The sequence below is a fragment of the Chrysemys picta genome, chromosome 11, assembly GCF_011386835.1.
Source record: "Chrysemys picta bellii isolate R12L10 chromosome 11, ASM1138683v2, whole genome shotgun sequence".
Classification (NCBI taxonomy): domain Eukaryota; kingdom Metazoa; phylum Chordata; order Testudines; family Emydidae; genus Chrysemys; species Chrysemys picta.
This window is the reverse complement of record NC_088801.1, coordinates 38152111-38172774: the sequence shown is the minus strand read 5'-3', so window position 1 is coordinate 38172774 and position 20664 is coordinate 38152111. Positions and strand designations below refer to the sequence as shown.

The window sequence follows — 20664 nt, the reverse complement described above, 5'->3', positions numbered from 1 at the left end:
TATGCAGTGTTGCCAATGCAGTGATTGTTTGAGAATTTGAATTGAAATTGAAACATTAATACACACTGTAAAAGCATATACAGTGTATGGTAAAATACGTGTATGTGAAAAAGTATAATATATTTGAACAGTATTAACATAGACTAGCTTCCTTATACAGCTGTTGTTTTTTATGGCAATGTCTGTGCATTCAGTTCGGTGACGTTGGCCAATCCAGTAATTTCAATTATGATTTGTAAGCAAAGTCTAAATGAGCTCTCCCTGACAGCTAGTGATGGGCTGGGGGGAAAGGCTTCAGGACCAGATTGCATTTACATTCACACCTAATCTACCTGGGTATCCAGCAAACAGAGCTGTGTTGCCCAAGTGATAGATTTTGGCTGGGGTTGGGTTACAAATCACTTGGGGGGGCGGGGGATTAAATGTTATTATATGAGTAAAGGGCAGTAGAACTGTACTTGGCCTGTGCTGTTGGAGGGCATTAAGAGAGCGTGGGGACAGGTGTTTTGCTTGATGGTATGCCTGATTCACAAGTACTATTTGACCTGCCCCCTCCATTGTTTAAAGACAGAGCTGATTAGGCTCTATAGATAGTCTTTTGTTTTGTTAAGTGACCACTACAGCTGAAATCACTGATAATCAGGTCTAAGTGCTTAGACCTGCTGTGGGACAGTGTTTCTGTGGAAGAGATGGCCCCGTCTGCTCTAGCAGTGAGGTTCCCCCACTCAGAGCTCAGCTGAAATCACTGAGAGCTGGGTGGAACCTCAAGAGACCAACTAGCAGAGGTCACAGTAGCAGGTGGCAGCAGAAGATGACAGCACAGGGCCATTGGCAACAGAATGATGGAGTGAACAGGGCCACAACAAACAGTGGCCAGAGCGAACAGTGAGCAGCTGGAGGAATGAGCAAGATGCCTTCTTGTCCCCCACCTGGGAGGTGAACTCATGTGAAAGCACCTCTGAACTCTGAGTCTCCACTGACCAAGGACAACACCAATGAGGCTGTTAAGAATGCTGGAGACACAACACAGTTCATGGGAACAAACATGGCTATGGCATCATACTGTGCTTTCTATTTAAGCAAGAGATACCACAGACTACAAACTGAAGGCCAATGTTAAGTGCATTGTCACTTGTTCATCCTGAAGTTGAACACTGGTTCTGAACAAGATCAGCAAATGCTCACTATCTTTCTGCAGGAAACTCAACTGACTGGCTAGAAGCATGTGGTGCAACAGTGAAAGACTCAACAGTTGAAAAAGTGAAGAAGTCTCTCACCACACTCAAATTTGCATATATGGCTGATGAATGCACCAATGCAAATGGGCATCAAGTATTAAGTCATTGTGTACGTTATCTTGATGTCAGTGGTATGCCAGTAGATGCATTTCTAGATGTTCACGTTATAGAAGACACATTGGCTGCATCTGTGACAACCCACATCTTAGAGTTAAATGCTTGTCAGTTGGACCCCCAAACAGATGGCTGCTTGTGCATTTGATGGAGCCGCAAACTTCTCTGGAAGACATGGTGGAGTACAAGCTTTGCTCAGAGAAAAGTGTAACCCTAATCTCTCCTATACACATTGCAGAGGCCATCTACTCCAACTAGCACTAGTATGAGCTGCAGACTCCTCAAAAGACATTAAAAAACCTATAAATGTAATGTCTTCATTATATTCTTTTTTCAGCAAGAGTCCAAAAACACTGAATAGCTTGGAAAATATAGAAGATACACTGGGACTGAAGTTCAAATTAGTCCAACCTGGGAAAACCCTCTCGCTTTCTCATGAGCGATCCTTGGCTGTTGTCTTAAAATTACTCCAGCCATTATTACTGGCTTTGGAAAGTATCTACCAAGATGGGATGGATCTAAGTAGTGAGGCTGGTGGATTACTTTTGCTACTACGGTCAGAGAAGACTATTGCCATTCTCTCTCTCGTAAGTCTCCTTTTGAAACCACTTGGGTCATGTAGCAGATGCCTGGATGCCATTGTTTCAACAGTAGTAGATATTTGTCCAGCAATAGAAGCTACATTTGGATCAATCAGAGAGCTATCCATTAAAGTACTGGAAGAAGCAAAGACTTCAGTCCAGAAGTTGACTAAAGAGGGCATTTATATTGAATCCTTAAGTGAAGAGGACAAGAAGTGTTTGTGTACTTTTTCAGTTGTCTTAATAGACTTGATTCTTAAAAATCTGCAACAGTGACTTCTAGATTCTACTCAACCTCTACGTAGCTTTTACAGATCCCTGCCCTATAAACACCGACAGTTGAGTGGAGTGAGGCACTACCAGCAATAGGGCTGCCATGTGCTCAGGACAGAATAGAGAATTTGAACACAGAGTGTAATATCATATGACAAATGACTGAAGATTTGACTTCAACTTCTTTTTTTATCATCACTAGTGGCTCGACGCAATCTTTGTGCTATGTTTCCTGGGATGAAAGAAGTAGGAATTCATCTCTTTCTACTCCCAGTCACAACAGCTACAATTGAGTGTACTTTTGCCTCGTTTAATTGAATTTTGTGTTGTGAAAGAAGTCATCTTCTGCCTGATCATGTGAATGAACTAATCAGCATGTCAGTTGAAGGAATAGAAGTACTGGACACATGAGAAGCCACCAAAGATGAACGCACTGCATTCAAGAAGTTCATTAACAGAGTTGTGCAAAATTATAACAAGAACCCAAGAATGATGTAGATGTAGTGCTTTATAGAAGGCTTGAGTACCCAACTTTAATTAGTGTGATCATTTTAAAACATGAGTTAAATCTAATACAATGGTCATGAAACATTTTTTCAGTTTTTACTATGGTGCCATACAGACCATCTTCACCCTCAGTCTCACCCCTCATTGGCCCTGACCCCCTCCCCCCGGAAATTCAAACCCACCCCCTAATCCCAATTCCTGGGGAAAACACTGCTCCACATGGTCCCGTGGGGGAGCAGAACAGGACCCCCACCCTGTCGGGGGTGCCCTCCCTCAGCACAGACTGCACAGCTCTTCCTGACCAGCCTCAGGGAGGGGCGTGAACCATGCCTCAGCATGCCTGGCAGGGCCAGGGTCCCTGGTGTAGATGTGCCGTGAGCTACTACCAACAACCGGCCTGCTTGGGCTGCCCTGCTTGGGCGAGTTGGCCCACTCACTGTGAAAACCCCAGCAGCCTGTTTACACAAGGGTTGAGATGAATCGGTGTTAGCAATCGTGGGAAATCTTTGCAGAGCTTCCCTCCTGTAGCCAAGGCCAAAACATGTTATGTGAGGATGATGCAGGGGAGGTGTCCCACCCGGATCCCTTTTGTGATTGCAAGGCCTGTGAGAGGTGTTTGGGGAACAAGGGTTTGGTTTGAGAAACCCAACAAGTACATGGGGGGGGGGGGGTACAGATCTCAGGCCATGTAGTAACCCCTTCTGCCATTTTCAGAACTTTTTTTTTTTTTTGGTGGGCTCTTTGCCCTCGGGGTCCCCAAGTCTAGTTGATCTTTCATTTAGGCTTATGACTCAGGAGTTGCCTGCAATATTCTATTTACAGTATTTTCCTGCAGTAAGTCTCCTGCCTCATTTGTAAGTGCCACAAAGTACCATATTGCTGATTCATGTGAGCAACATAAAAAGCTGCAAGGGGCCAGACTGTACTGCTCCTGCCTGGCAGTTTGAATGGTGTGTGAGATTTTTACAATAAACAGTGCCTGGTGAACGAGACTCTACAGTTCAATAAGAGCAACACCACACCTTACATTCAGAAATTTTATTTCAGTTTTCCTAGAATTCTTAGCTGCACATAGCTTTAGTCAACTGCACTTAAATTTTTGCAGTTAGTAAGATATTAATACACTTTTCTGCTGGGAACTGAGCCATTGCTAGCTCTAAGCAACCTTATGATAATGGTTTCTTTGAAATTAATAGTGAGTCTAAAAAATCTTATACTTCAATTAACAGTAAAAAGTTAAAAGAAAATACTTACTACAGATGGACTTCCTTTTCAAATATGTTAAGGGCTGTTACAGAGAGCGCAGCAATCAGTTGTTCTGCACCTCCGCTGCATGTATGATAAGTAGTTAGAGGCTTAATCTGCAGCAAGGGAAATTTAGGTTAGATTTAGGAAAAACTTTCTAACTATAAGGGTAATTAAACTCTGGAATAGGGATTCCTTTGGAAGCCTATCATACAAGGTTTTTAAGAACAAGTTAAACAAATGCCTGTCAGGAATGGTCTAGTTTCATTTGGTCCTATTGCAGCATGGGGGGATGGACTGGATGTCTTCTCAATGTCCCTTCAAGCCTTACATTTCTATGATTCTAAAGCAAAGCACAGTTGACTGTTCTAATAGAATAAAGATAAATGGTTGATCTCTGGTCCCACTTTGCTTGCACAGACATGATCTAATGAGTTTTAATAGATACTGTCAAGTTAAAAAAAAAAATCACATCTCTAGCTGAAAATGTACCTGCTAGTGTTAGCTATTTTAGGGGCTACCTATAATTGAAAGGGTAAGGAAAGGAAATCTATATATAAATTGTTACTTAGGCACTTTGGTTACCATCCACAACAGTGCCTAGGTGGAGAAGTTCTGCTTTTAGGTACTACTGCAGTCCACAAAACTGCTCAGCTACGGTCTAAACCGCTTCATTAGGTAAGTTTTTTTCCTTCAGGGCATGCACACTGCAGCCTCACTTTAGGCACCTATTGCCTACCTGATTTTATGCACTACTGCCTCACAATAGGGCTATGTCTACGCTGCGCACCTTACAGTCTAAAAGGCACCTCTCTCCCCCCCATTTATTGTAGAAGGAGCTTACGTACCTAACTCAAGCTTTGTGGAGTGCGGTGTTGTTCCTGTGATTTTTCTAGGCAGTGCAACATTGAAAGTCATGGCACTAAAGTCCCTTTGTGTATCCGGTTTATAATTAACATCACTGTATTGTTGATTGCCCTATATCATGATCATGCACAGCTCTTCTCTTAGAGAAACTTATCTGACTATTCTCCAAGCTCTGTAACAGGGGGTTTACCAGTAACATTAGCAGGCTCTGTCAGAAGTTTTAACACCTACCTTATTCATTAATGGTTTATACAGTATCAAAGGCTTTCAGATGTTTGAATTTTTGTTTCCATTAAACAAAAAATGGTGCAAACAACCTTCTAAACTAGTCTTGTACATAACAGGTATTTTTTAACCACAGAAATTTCTTCTGATTGTACATATATATCAAAAGAATAGTCTGAAGTCTTGTTTCTGTTTTAGTGGTGTAGTGGCTCTCAGATTAATATTAAATCTATTAATATTAAAACCTATTAAGTCTGTTGCATTGGGTGACTGAAAAAACTGCTATAATCAGCCTTTTGATAGTCCAGAATTCCCCCACCATAATCCAAACAGCACATGAAACATACAGCCCTGGCATCTTACACCACACCCCAGCACAATCTTCTCCTATCCTTGTACAAGGACAGTCATCCCAGCACTTCCACCTGAAGTACCACCCCACTTATCCTCGCAGAAACCCCCATATCCTCTGTGCTGGGAGCATCATTGCCAGAGGAGTATCTCACTCCCCCTGGCCTTCTCACAGTTCCTCTGGGTCCAGCTCTGGAGAGGTGAGCTGATGAACTCCTTCACTGCCTTCAGTCTCTAGCATAGAGCCAGCAGGCAACTCCCCCTGCTGCTTTCTGGCATTCAACCCTCTCATCTAGTTCTCTGACTCGGGGATACCAGCCAGCAAAACCCTCTTACTGCTCTCCTACCTTCCCCCAAGAAACACCTTCTGCAAAGACACTGATGACTTACAGCTCCCCTCCTCTCACCTGCCCTTAAGTAAACCACTCCATTCTGACTCCCTAAGCTCCATTTCCCTCACTGGGTCTTGTTCTGCTGCTGAACCGCCCTGATCTTTTATAAGCCTCAGGTGCTACTCCAGTCTACCCTCTTAATTGTCCAAATTGGGAGCACTTTATCTGGCACAATGGTCTGTCCTGCTTCATTTACTGGAGCTAGCCATCCTGTGATGCTGCTTTATATGTAGTAATATTGCTCTTTAATCTTTCATTTAACTTTTTAAAAAATATTCTTAGAGAATAATTCCAAATAGGAGAGAAGAAAATGGGGGGCAGAAATGAACTCATCGCAGATTTATGTCTCCTCATCGTAAGTTTTTTCTAATGTCTTTGCCTTTCACTCCACTTTGTACTAACCTGTTTAGCAACCCCATTCAAAAGCACTAGGCAGTTCAGTTGTCAAGGGTCCTTTATATATTATTTTCTTTAAGCAAACTATATTAAAATCATTCAATAGCTTTCCACCAGACTTTAAATAAGCACAGCTCACAATTCCCTACATGCACATGAGCCTCAGAATGGGAAGTTTGCGAACACCAAGACAAAAGTAAATAAATCTACTGTTTTAAATTGAAACTCAGAGTTTAGTGCAATATGATTACTAGTGCTTAATGCAATAAACAGAGTAGGATGATATAAGAGGGTAGCAAAAAAAAAGAATGCAAAATTTTTACAGATTAGAGGGGAAATTACAAATTTGAGGCATATATGCTCTGAAATCTCCTAGAATATACTTACAATTTTTTGTAAATAAGGAGAATATTTTTCTACCTTTTACTCTCCATCTATCTCATATCATCAATGCCTATTTAGGCAGGTGTTTCCTCCAACAACCAGTGGTAGAACCCTGACAGCTCTCAGTATAAGACTGTGGCTTTAAAGGAGTGGGCAGGAGATTTATTTTTTCTAAAGGATATAGTATCTTTTTTGTAAGATGTCCAGATACTACAATGGTGATACTTAAAAAGAAAACAAGAGAGTATAATAATTACCCTGTGAGGTAGGTGTATATTTATTTAAATTATTGTATATATTATTTAAATTATTGTATACATTATTATCATGACATCTGGGTGCATGACAGGGAAAAAGAAGCAAAATTAAACTCCCCATGTTAAAAGTAACAGTACACCATAAAAACAGCACACCATAAAAACCTCTGAAGAAATGATCAACAGTCAACCAAATGCAATTTAACAAAAGTTACATCTTGTATATGCTCCCTGAATGTGACAGGGCACATTTTATACCTCAAAACATTTGTAAGAAGACTGATGCTGTCTGAGTCAGAAGCTCATACGTTCAAATCTTTCATGTGGATTGTACTAGTACCTTATGCTGCGTTGAAACTACCTTGCTGCATTGTAGAGATCACAATGCAATATTGGATAGTTAAAATGATAGATCCCAGATTACACTTCTGAAAGGAGTAATGGATAAATCTAGTGTCCTGGTCAGTATTCTATCTTTAAACTTTTTGCTGAGTTCCTGTGGCTGCTGTGTTTGCCTCACTCACTAAATCATGTTTAGTGCTTTTGGAGATCCTGGTGTGAAAACAATTATATAAAATATAATTCTGTTTTTCTAGTCTGTACCAGAGGTGTTTGTACCTCAAAGGGTCCATTAGATTCCCTGCCAGTCTTTTCCACTCTAAAATACATGTATCTTAACCAATCCTGCAATCAAGGATATAGCATTATCTGGAGTCAATCAACAATATTCCTGAATCAGCTTGAGAGGAGGTCATTGTGGAGCAATGTGAGGCCCTCTCCCATTGCTCCCTAAGTGCCTTTTCAATACAGGAATAAAGGAGTGAACACGTCTCAAACTTGAATCTTTAGTATCATAGAGCATTATTTTACTTCTAGAGCACTAGGGCAAACGCCTTCTATCTATGTTTTGTATGGGGATTTGAAAGCGGACTAGCAAAATATCTTAACAAGTCAATCAGCTTGTGACAGTCACTAAACAATAAGTGTTAATAGCCACATTCAAATTATTAAATGTTTCACTTGAAAATCAAGTAGTCCATAGAAGTGCAAAATCTTTTGTTTTTCAGTCCACTTAGCAATGTGACAAAACCTTGAGCATGGTTCCCTCCAGTGGTTAATTAATACAAATTACAGAGTAACAGCCGTGTTAGTCTGTATCCGCAAAAAGAAGAACAGGAGTACTTGTGGCACCTTAGAGACTAACAAATTTATTAGAGCATAAGCTTTCGTGGACTACAGCTAGCTTGATTATCACTTCAAAAGTTTTTTTTCTCTTAATTAATTGGCCTCTCAGAGTTGGTAAGACAACTCCCACTGTTCATGCTCTCTGTATGTGTGTATATATATCTCCTCAATATATGTTCCATTCTATATGCATCCGAAGAAGTGGGCTGTAGTCCACGAAAGCTTATGCTCTAATAAATCTGTTAGTCTCTAAGGTGCCACAAGTACTCCTGTTCTTCTTAATACAAATTAGTCTTTTTACATATACTTCCTGTGGACGTATAAGGAGTAATTTTGTAAAGATGATTTGTAAACCTTTTTGACAAACAATAACTGGTGAATTTATTTTGAAAATGAAATTATACAAAAGTATTGTCACAAAGTTTATATTATATGAAGTGAATTTTAATAAATACAGGTTTGCATACAGATTTATATTAAATTTGAGTGATGGGTTGTATTAAATACATTGCCGAAGAGGTAATCTGTACTGGTACAGATACTGTAATTGCTTATCTATTGCAACAGACATATAATATTCAGATTGTGTTAGACATTGTACACACAGACACAACCATGTGAACGCATAGCACTGGGAAGATTGCCGACTACTTCCCATTTATTAAGCTCAGGATCATATTTCTCAATACTTTGCAGATATGTTCCTTTTGAATAGGAATATCCTCCTGTTACATAGATGCATCCATTCATGACAACTGCACCACATTCCATCCTTCTTTCCATCGTATGCGCCATCTGGCTCCATTCATTTTGTTCTAGGTCATAGCAGTCAGTGATTGCGGTTTGTCCACCCACAAGATAGAGCTTGTTTTGTAAGGCAATGGAACACAATCCATATTCTTCAGAAAGAAAGGGAAAATAGTTTAATTTAGAATAATAAAACAAACAAGCAGTACTATCTAGTTGGTGGAACTGAAGCTACATATGATAGACTCTGTGTCACAATTTCAGAGTAACTGCATCTGTATTCCCCCTCTGTGGTCCACACCCTCGCCCCCTAACAGCCCCCCCGGGACTCCCGCCCCCCTATCCAACTGCCCTCTGCCCACCCCCTCTCAGGACCCCCTACCCCTAACTGCCCCCCAGGATCCCACCCTCTTATCCAACCCCCCCTGCTCCCTATCCCCTGACTGCCCTCCCGACCCCTATCCACATCCCTGCCCGCTGATAGGCCCCCCGGGACTCCCACTCCCAACCCTCCCTGTTCCCCATCCCCTGACCGCCCCCCCCAGAACCTCCGCCCCATCCAACCGCCCCCTCCTCCCTGACTGCCCCCCAGGACCCTCCACTCCCTTACCCAACGCCCCCCCTCCCCGCCCCCTTACCAGCAGCAGGAGCTCACAGCCATAACACCTGGCCAGAGCCAGCTGTGCTCCCCACGCTGCCCAGCGGGAGCGGCAGGCCAGAGCGCGGCCCCGCGCAGCGGTGTAGCTGCGGGGAAAGGGGGATAGTGGGGAAGGGGCCGGGGACTAGGCTCCCCAGCCAGGAGCTCAGGGGACGGGCAGGACAGTCCCACGGGCCAGATGTGGCCCACTGGCCATAGTTTGCCCACATCTGCCCTACAAGCCTGTCTGCCTATGGGCCAGCCCCTGTATATTGCCTCTTCTCCAAAGGCTGTGAACAGTGCATTGTCAGCAGTTACAAGTTACCACACAACTTTCTCAGCAAAGTACATTTATTCTTAAGATAAAAAAGCATTACGGAGAAAGCATAAAAATAATAAAAGCTCCTACACACTTCAGAAATCACAAACCTCCACATTGGGAGTCTGGTAGGCCAACGTCCCTTTTAACACTTCAGCAAGGGTTGGGTCTTTCTTTGGACTGAATCAAAAGGAAGCCCTACAATTCAGTTCAAGCTCTACCAAAAGCCCTTTCTTTATTTTGTAGTCTCTGGAAAACCCAGCCTGAAGCAGTATATGCATAGGGACTGGTACTTCTATGGAGCTGTTTGCAAACAGGAACTGTTAGTAATCATCCCCCACTGTTTTCAATTCCTGCAGGAGCTGTACTAACCCTCCCTCAATGGAGCTGCAAACAATCTCTGGCCCACAATGATACATAAAACATTCATAAACTTAATACACTATGGTCCCAAAAAAATACTGCATTTGGTTACAATATCAGTCACACTGGGGTCTTTTTTCAAAAGTCCATTGAAGTCAATGGGAAATTCTCCATTGACAAATTGGTTTTGGATCAGATCTGGTTCTGAAAAACCTCAACAACTTCTGCTGTGTCAGGTCTCAGGAAGACTAAGGGCATCGTAGAAGCAACATACATTATAACCAGTGGTTAAAGGGAGTCTTTTAAAAAAATTATGTAGCTGAACATAGGAAGTAGAGAGGGAAATCTACTCTATCTCTGTCCAGGAAGGATTGTTCCCTTCAGTTAATTTTCTTGTCCTTTATCCAATCTAGATTAGATTGTCCTATATGTTGAGGCTTCCACCACTTCTGTGGCAGACTATTCCACAGTCAAAAAATCAATGTAACTGTCAAGAATTTCTCATTATTAATTTCATTCCATTACATTACAGGGAGGCAGTATGTCCTAGTGGATAGAGCACAAGACAAGGCTGGGACTCAGGATACCTAGACTCTATTCCAAGCTCCGCTACTGACCTACTGGGTGATCTTGGACAACTCACTTCACCTCTCTGTGGTTCAGTTCCCCCCTCTGTAAAATGGGGATAATCATACTGACCTCCTTTATGAAATGCTTTGAGATCTACTGATGAAAGGCGCTACATAAGAGCTAGGTGTTATTACTTCTCATTCTATTCAAATTCATCATCCTCTTCCTTCTTAGGGTTTACACCTTCCATATATTGTGTCCTGTTCCTGAGTCAAAATCTTCTTACCTTTTTTGTCAATCTCCATTTCCCTAGTGTTGCAGTCTGTCTTTATGCAGACACAAGACAATAGTTGGTTGCATTGTGCATGATCTCTGCAACCAACAGAGCTAGAATTAAACTTTATTTTTTAAAATTAATATGTAGATTCTGAAGCAAAATCTGCTTGAGACTTTCTATTCTGACAGCTAGCAATCCATGTCAGTGGATTGCTAGCTGGCAGAATGCCCAAAAGGGGATGGAGTTTCTAGGAAAATAGTGTACTGTATTGATAATATAGTCCTTCCTTAGTAATATATAAAATAGCAATATATTAATTATATGCTTAATACACTTCTGAAACGAACTAAGGCCTGATCTACAGTAGAAAATTAAATCAACATAACTACCTAGCTCAGAGATGTGAAAAATCCACACCCCTGAGGAGCATAGTTAAGTTGATGTAAGTCCCTGTGTAGACAGTGCTAGGTCAATGGAAGAATTCTTCCATCAACCTTGCTACTACCTCTTAGGGAGGGGGATTACCTACGCCAGGGGTCGGCAACGTTTGGCACGCGGCTTGCCAGGGTAAGCACCCTAGCGGGCCGGGCCAGTTTATTTACCTGCTGACGCGGCAGGTTCAGCCGATCATGGCCCCCACTGGCCGCAGTTCGCCGTCCCGGGCCAATGGGGGTGGCGGGAAGCCGCGGCCAGCACATCCCTCGCCTGCGCCGCTTCTCGCCGCTCCCATTGGCCCGGAACGGCGAACCGCGGCCAGTGGGGACCGCGATCGGCTGAACCTGCCGCATCAGCAGGTAAATAAACTGGCCTGGCCCGCTAGGGTGCTTACCCTGGCGAGCGGCGTGCCAAACGTTGCCGACCCCTGACCTACGCTGACGAGAGAGCCCCTCCCGTCAGTGTAGATAGTGTCTACACTGAAGTGAGACAGCGATGCAGCTGCGCAGTTGTAGCGTTTTAAGTGTTGACAAGGCCTAAGACTTTGTCTACACTGGAACCTGAACGACAAAAGTTTTGTCGTTCAGTTGTGTGGGGAAAAAACACACACCCCAAATGACAAAAGTTTTGCCGACGAAAAATGCCGGTGTGAACAGTGCTTTGTTGGCAGGAGAGCTCTCCTGCCTGCAAAGCTACCGCCACTCATTGGGGGTGGAAGTTTTTTGTCGGTGGGAGAGCTCTCTCATAAAACTCCACTCCAGCAAAGATGTGTATAACATGAGTATACAGCTGTCATCATGAAGTACATGCTGGAAAGGTTTAAAATGAAAACATGACCAGGAGCACCTTCTCCAACAAATGGTTTCAGAGTAGCAGCCGTGTTAGTCTGTATCCGCAAAAAGAACAGGAGTACTTGTGGCACCTTAGAGACTAACAAATTTATTAGAGCATAAGCTTTCGTGGACTACAGCCCACTTTTTCTTTGAAGTGGGCTGTAGTCCACGAAAGCTTATGCTCTAATAAATTTGTTAGTCTCTAAGGTGCCACAAGTACTCCTGTTCTTTCTCCAACAAAGGGGTTTTATAGTAATTAACAACCAAGTTATACTGCTACTGAATGTATGCATTAGGGATTGCTAAAACAATAATTTATCTTCTATACTGTCTTTAATGCTAACACCCTATTAAACTTCACAGTCATAAAAATGCAGATGCACACAAATAAGAAAACAAAAATAAAAATAAGAACAATGAAATAACACTTCACCTACATTTCAGTACACTCAGGACACTTATTTTTAAATATTGTTAAAAGTTCTGTAAAGCAAATCTTTAAAATATAAAACTCGTATGTTCCCTTCCCAAACTGTACATAGAAAACAATTCAAAATGTGCATTAAAAAGTGATTTCGGTCATACATTTAGAATGTTTCTCTGAATATAACTCTTATTTTCCCTTTCTATAATATTTTTAGAGAAACAAGATAGATGAGGTAATACTTTTTTATTGGATTGCCTTCTGTTGGTGGAAGGTACAAGCTTTTGAGCTACACCGAGCTCTTTTTCAGGTTTGGGGAAGGAAGCAAAGATACTACTTTACCTACCTTGTCTCACTCATTTCCTGAGACCAGCACAGCTACAACACAGCAAACAACTTTATAATATTTTAACACTTTTCATACTACATTAACATTAAACATTTATTTGCTGGCTTACTGATCAAATATTTTGCTAGCTATTAACCAGCACAGCTACAACAACACAGCAAACAACTTTATAATATTTTAATACTTTTCATACTACATTAACGTTAAACATTTATTTGCTGGCTTACTGATCAAATATTTTGCTAGCTATTAACCTTACAGCGATTTAGAATGCATTGCACCACTTGAAGCTTATTCTCTTTACAAAAGAACATTGTGATGGGTTGGATCACAGAAACCCCCTTGGGCGCTGCCAACTGATGTGCCTAGACTACTTCTATTCCTGTTTTCCCTGCCAGCTCAGGACTCCAGCACCCTGTCTTGCTGAGCCAGACACTCCCGTCTGCTCCAACACAGACCCAGGGTCTGAATTACTTGCCCCAAAGCCACAGGTTTACCTGAAAACAGCTCACAGAAGTGTGCTTGTCTTGAGCACTCAGATGCCCAACTCCCAATGGGGTCTAAACCCAAATAAATCCGTTTTACTCTGTATAAAGTTTATGCAGGGTAAACTCATAAATTGTTCGCCCTCTCTAACACTGATAGAGAGATATGCACAGTTGTTTGCTCCCCCAGGTATTAATACATACTCTGAGTTAATTAATAGGTAAAAAGTGATTTTATTAAATACAGAAAGTAGGATTTAAGTGGTTCCAAGTAGTAACAGACAGAACAAAGTAAAAGAAAATGTGCAAATCTATGTCTAATCAAACTAAATACAGATAATCTCACCCTTAGAGATGCTTCAGTAAGTTTTTTCCTCAGACTGGACACCTTCCAGGCCTGGGCACAATTCTTTCCCCTGGTAGAGCTCTTGTTCCAGCTTAGGTGGTAGCTAGGGGATTCTTCATGATGGCTCTCTCCCCACCTTTGTTCTGTTCCACCCCTTTATATATCTTTTGCATAAGGCAGGAACCCTTTGTCCCTCTGGGTTTCCACCCCCCTCACTGGAAAAGCACCAGGTTAAAGATGGATTCCAGTTCAGGTGACATGATCACATGTCACTGTAAGACTTCATTGCCCACTTGTCAGCACACACATATACAGGAAGACTCACAGCTAAAACACAGCCATCTGCAGACAATGGTCCTGGTTAATGGGAGTCATCAAGATTTCAAACCACCATTAATGGCCCACACTTTGCATAATTACAATAAGCCCTCAGAGTTATATTTTATATTTCTAGTTTTAGATACAAGAGTTGTACATTTATACAAATAGGATGATCACACTCAGTAGATTATAAGCTTTGTAATGATACCTTACAAGAGACCTTTTGCATGAAGCATATCCCAGTTACATTATATTCACTTATTATCATATTTTTATAAAACCATATAGACTGCAACGTCACAAACATTATCTAAAGCAATGACAAAGATCATTAAAACTTCCAACTAGAAGTAACCGAAGTCAAATTCTATATTCCGTAGGGAAGTGTTTCTGTTTACCTGGATGTGGACTTGTAGTGACTATTCTCCATTCATTGCTACCTGAATGGTAGCTCTGAATTTTGTCATAGGTGCAGCTTCCCCTGTAACCATAGTGGCCTCCAATTACATAGATTACTTCACACAGGACACAGGCTGTGGCATTTCCAACACCTATTTATAGTATAAAATTCACAGCACACCTTCAGATTCTGCAGAATACTCATTGCCACTTCCATCAATAATACAAAGTTGAAGTTACTTATTAATTAATATTTTAGTATAAAATTATTCTTCAGGGTATGTAAATGAATGTGTAATAAAAGCACCAGAGAGAACTCTTATGACACCTTATCTTGTCAATATAAGGAAAAGTAAACTAAAACAATAAAGCTTCTTACAAATTTTATTGCATATTAATATCAATCCATCTTTTCAGACCACACAAAAGCCATGTGTAACCTTTATATTTTAGGTACCTCGTTTTGCAGTACTTAAAGTAACACTGACAAGGTGGGTGAGGTAATATCTTTTATTGGACCAATTTCTGTTGGTGAGCGAGACAGAGCTCTTCTTCAGGCCTGGCAAAGATATCACAGCTTGTCTCTCTCACCAACAGAAGTTGGTCCAATAAAAGATATTACCTCACCCACCTTCTCTCCAATATCTTGGGACCCACATGGCTACAACAACACTGCATACATTACAGAAGCACTGTCAAGGTTAGGATGGAAATTTAACTTATTTTAAAATTATTTTAATTTCATAGAGAATTTTAAATACCGTTTTAAAATAATCATTTCTTTACCAAGAAAATCTTCAATGGGAATTGAGGTTACTCAACAACTTACAGAATCATTTCTACTGTTTTAATCCTCTGAGTGACATCATTAATGATGCTGTTGTACAAACAAGGAAGTAAACAAATTGGAGACGTCAACTTTATCTCCATTAAAAAAATAGTAACAAAAATGAATGCTTGCCAAATTAATATGGACAAAAATCAGCAAGGAAATTATATGTTTTTAAGCTTCTAAAACACAAGAGAGAAAACACCTATACAAAACAGAAAAAATAGTTTATAGTATAATTCTAATATTCTACTCCTTTATAAATTAGCAATAAATAAGATCAAGAAGAATAATGGTTTATAGTAAAAGGTATGGACATCTAAGTAATGGCTGCATGAGCAGTATGAATTTTACTGATTTTCAACATTGTCATTATCCATTTTCTAGGTGTTTTGTATTTTACAGACTGCTTATAAAAGAGAGAATATGGCATTTAAAAAAACATGCAGTGATTTAATTTAGATTTTGTTTTACTTGCATTATCTTTGATAACAAGATAATACAGTTTACTCTTTGCAATAGTTCAAATTCAAAATTTAAAAATAACTAAGCAAATCAAATGTTTTTCAATCTGTAGAATAAATTGCTGGCACTTTTCATCTTCCCACCAAGGATCTAATTAAAAGCCCTGGACTGATAATGCACAGAGATGTGATAAAATTACATGAACAGAAGTTATGAATGATGGAAATGTGGCTATAAAGAAATGTATCACAATTGTAAACATTGTGATACCTGGAATTTGTTATTCTGATCAGAAGTTTTTATCAGCTAGAACTTAACTGCTGTTTGGATACAAAGTAATTACCATCCATTGGAGCTAAAGTTAAATGATATTTTCATTAGAGTACAATCTGAATCAAAATATTATGATAATTTTATTGGAACTCAGCTTCTGGTTCCACAAGTCACTTTCTGAAGGTCCATTCAGCACCAGAAGGACTGAAATTGTATAGGGACTTTTCTATACCTTATACAGAAATTTTGCTCAAGAGAAGGTAACATTAAACTGAACATACTACCTGTAAATTTACATTAGTGTTGTTGGATACAGTACTGTACAGAGTTCAGATATTTGGATGTTTCAAGTGGTTTGGCTAATAAAGACCTGAACCGAAACCCATTAAAGTTAATGGGAAAACTCCCAGTACTCCCATTGGTACTTCTATGGAGCTGTTTGCCCTAAATGTGGCTGTAGTTTACAAGTGACAAGTGAAAAAGGACAGACATTGAGGCAACCATGGGAAAGGTTACATACCTTTGATCATGTTTGCAATGGAAACCCATTTCTTTTTTAAAGGATCATAGAATTCTGCTTCTTGTGCTGGAGCCCCTTTTCTGTAGCCCCCCAAAGCATAGACACAGCCGCCCAAGGTAACTGCACAATGATAGTACCTTGCATTAAGCATGGGGCAGCCTTCTGTCCATTGGTCAGTTTCACTGTTATATATCCACACAATATCAAGGGCTTCTATGTTGTCAGTTCTATAGCCCCCGGTTACATAAATGTTGGGTCCCAAACTAGTGACCCCATAGCTCTCCCTTGTGTGATCAGGCATGTCCGTTCCCTGTATCCAAGCATTAGTTAAAGGATCCCACACATGGACTTCTGATAAAGGATGCCAGTAATATCCTCCAATCACATACATAGCTGTTGTGGGCCTTTTGGAAATGTCTTTTGGGTTGGTGTTTAATGCATTGTATATCAGAGACCTTATCTTGTTTTCATTAAGCTGGTGTTTCTTTCGTAAGCTTAAGGCTGATCTTAAATATATTTCATTTAAATCTATTTTGAGGCAGTTCAGCAGATCAAAAATGCATTCAATTCTTTTCTCCACATCATATGCTATCCATTTAACTACAGGTTCTATGGCTGCCTCTTCTTTCCAAACATTGAGATTCTCTCTGGAGAGAATAAACAGGAGTTTCTCACAGCTGATATCCAGAAATTCTTCCTGCCTCCACACTTCTTCAAATCTTGATAACAATATCCTCCTAGATTCTTTCTCTAGCTCTGAACAAAGGTGATACTCTGCGAAGGAGTGCATCCCTATGCAGTTGACAGTATCTACATGCCTTACCAGAAACTGCTCACAGGCTTTCTTTACTGACACAAACTGGAGTAGATCCGCAGCTTGGAGGAGACTTTGAACATTTCTCTCTGTTATTTGGATTTGTGATGTGTATGCATAATTCACAAGAGCCTCCAATATAGTGTGGCTGAGCCCAGGAAGTTTGATCTGATTTTTAGATTTTTCTTTCATGTCAGCTGTGAACATTGCCTTAAAATAATTGCTACAAGCAGCTAAAACAGCTTTGTGGCAAAGGAAGGTCACACCAGACGCACACTGAAGAGTAATGTCAGTAAATAAGCCATCCCGGTAAAATGTTCTGAAAGCCTGCAGGAAGTCCACAGGGTGAGAAAGATCGTTGTAAATATAGGTGTAGTCCTCTTCTCCGATCAGAGCCATCGCTGGAATAAAGTCAAACAAAAGGGGGCAGTTTTCAGTTATGCAAATTGCCTTGGGTAGTCAGCGCTGAATGTGTTAATTGTCCGTGTACATTGTATCAACGCTGCAGTCCCAAAGGCAAAATATTTCCCAGTCACTAAGCAGAATCACACGCATTTTCAAATAAGGTTTTATTCGTGGCTTTATACATATTCAACCACATCCAGAGGGATAGTAAACTCGATGCATATGGATGAGTCTCCTTTCCTCCTTCTAATAACGGGTCCGTGACAGACTTTGCTGTATTGTACTATTGAAAATATTTGACTTCGTACTGCCAGAATGCGCAGAGAAAAACAGATCTCTCACAACGCAAATATGGCACGTGAAGAGATACCTGAAACCCATATAGCTTAACATTTTAAATCTATCTCCATGTGGAGTCCAAGCTGCCTAGAGACCAAATGTCCAACTCCAGCGCATTGTAGGAGAGCTGCTGCCTATGTCAGTACTAAAATCGCGCGGGAAGCGCCAATGGAGAGTATCGCACAGCCCTCGGGGTGGAGTGGAGTGGCAACTGGGCGCGCGGGGAACTCAAAGGGGACGTGGAGCCTTGCAGCACTGGGTGCCAGCTCCTAGTGGCTCAGCCCACTAGCACAAAGGGGCTCCCGTTGCAGGCAGCCTCAGTCACACCACGGGCTCAGCCTGAAGCCCCGACACGACAGCTGGGCTGGGCTCGGCTCGTCCTGCTCCGGGTTGGAGGAGCACGGCGGGGAAGCCCGCGCTGCTGCTGCAGACCCTGGATCGGCAGCGCCTGTCCATCCCCACGGCCAGCCTGCTGGAGCCCCTCGGCGACAGAGCCAGGAGAACGCAGGGGAATCCCGCGAGGACCCTCGGCCATCGGCCCTGCGGCAGCGGGGAGAAGCGGCCAGCAAAGCCCACCCGCAGCCACGCGCCGCGGGGGTGGCGCTGTCGGCTCGCAGCGCGGGCGGGGTAACGCCTCGCGCCCCAGCAGCGCTGCCCGCCCAGCGCGCGGGCCGAGACCGCCGCGCTACTTACCGCTCTGTCTGAGGCGGCCGCCGCGGCTGGGCTGGGGCCGAACTCAGGCGGCGGGCAGCTGCCCCTTGACCATATTCGGGAGAGAGGCGCCGCCGCGGCCTGCCCACGGGAGGCGGCTGATGAGCTGAGGGGCAGCTCCGGCCCCGTGTCGGTGTCGCAGCTGTCTCCCCTCCTCTCGCTGCTCCCAGCCCGGCAGCGCCCCCTCCTCAAGGTCACCGCGCCCCCGCGAGACACCAGCGCCCCGCTCCTACAGCTGCGGCTGCGCCTGGCGCAGGGGGGCAGTAGCCGGACTGTGGGGTAGGGCTCCTGCCGGGGCAGGGGCTGGGGCCGCTGCAGCTTTCCCAGGCGAGCAGCTCAGTGACACGCAATCAGGCACAGTTCCGCACAGTGGCCCTCGGAGCGAGCATCCCCCCAGCACCTGCCAGGGCCCGCATCAGCCTCTCCTGCAACGCGCCCAGACGCTGCTCAGCCGAACACCGCAAACAGCGAAGGCTACAGACGCAGCAAGGTTAATTGCTCCAGGTGACTTGTAACCTGCTCCGGTGGCATCCTCTCCTCATGTGTCGAGGCACTCTGAGGGCTTGGCCTGGGCATGCGGAGAGCTCCCCACGTCATGGCTCTCAACCTCCCACTGCCCATGTGGGACAGAGTGTGACAGACTCCTCATGAGGGACACAGCAAATGATCCATGCAGGAAACCGAAGTAGCTACGGAGTTCCCTTTCTGTAGGTGTAAATGACTCTTCTCATCATGTCTAGGTGTCATGTAGACATGTCACAACTCGGTCTACTATTCTCATCATGTTGATTCTTTTTTCCTAGTGTAAATAATTATCAGCACTAGTAATCCTAAATATGGCTGGAGCATAAGTAATTCTGGGTTTATAATGAATGCTGTCTATCAAAAGCAGGGAGCCAAGGCTCCTTTGAAACTGGAAGGACTGGAGAAAAACATTCTCAGAGCAGGACAATTATTTATTTGCTAAGTGCCAGCAATGAGTTCAGTGCTGTAGAAAACATAAAATAAGAGAGTTGCTGTGTCATGGCTCCAAAGGACTGGTGCTAGGACCCCAGCTTTGGAACAGTCAGAGAGCCAGGCCCTCCCTAGAGATCTCTAGGACAAGCCATGTGGCTTCACTGCCTCCTTAGGCTGGACCTCTAGTCCGTCAGCACCCCACTTCACGCTGAGAGTGCCGTTCAGTGAGTCCAAGTAAAGGCAACCTCTTAGGGAGATATGTACAATCTTGGGAAGCAAAGTGCCTCCTCTGTGACACTCAGCCAGCATTGTAAAACAGAAAAAAGAAAATAGAGAAAAGCAAATTACAGCATAGTCCATCCCGTTCAGCACAGAGCCCAAAGCTCTGTGCCTCACACCTATCTTTGTCCAGATTCAGGTGCATCCTGATGGCTTCCTGCAGCCCACACTTAACTTCTACTCCCCAGTCCTTTGTTCCCGAGCTGGGGAGATGTTGCTTGGCCTCCATGCTGAGAGGCGGGGAAGTCCATATCTCTTTGGGTCTCTGGTTACTAAATGTCCATGTCTGGGCAATTGGATTTACTATTCTTATCAAGAGCTCCACTGACATAGGACGTAAGACCCCAGACAGCGAGGTGCCATTCACACCTGTGTTTTAGCTTGCCCAGACAGCAAACAGTCCTCCCCTCAGGTAACACTGCAGCAAATAGGGGAAACTGAGGCACCCATAGGCTTCATAAAAATATTACAGAAATTCCTACTTGATCACATGCTGTCCCTTGGAATTTACAGTGTGAAAGACAAACACACACAAAAACCAGAAGGCATTGT

The 20664-nt window shown here is 42.7% G+C and overlaps 1 protein-coding gene across 2 annotated transcripts; it reads right to left on the bottom strand.

Annotated features, from left to right (window-relative positions):
- Window positions 1-5542: 5542 nt before the first annotated feature.
- Window positions 5543-20516, bottom strand: KLHL23 (kelch like family member 23). 2 transcript variants are annotated; one of them, XM_005290421.5, is made up of 4 exons: window positions 18859-20516; window positions 16608-17822; window positions 14520-14672; window positions 5543-8914 (listed from the first exon to the last, which is right to left on the bottom strand). In XM_005290421.5, exons 2-4 carry the CDS (start codon window positions 17818-17820, stop codon window positions 8604-8606), a joined length of 1677 nt encoding a protein of 558 aa, XP_005290478.1. In that variant the 5' UTR covers window positions 17821-17822; window positions 18859-20516; the 3' UTR covers window positions 5543-8603. The 2 variants fall into 2 exon arrangements, with proteins under 2 accessions (XP_005290478.1, XP_008176638.1); XM_008178416.4 differs by lacking the exons at window positions 14520-14672; window positions 18859-20516 and having other exon boundaries at window positions 16608-18852.
- Between the last annotated feature and the right edge of the window lie 148 nt (window positions 20517-20664).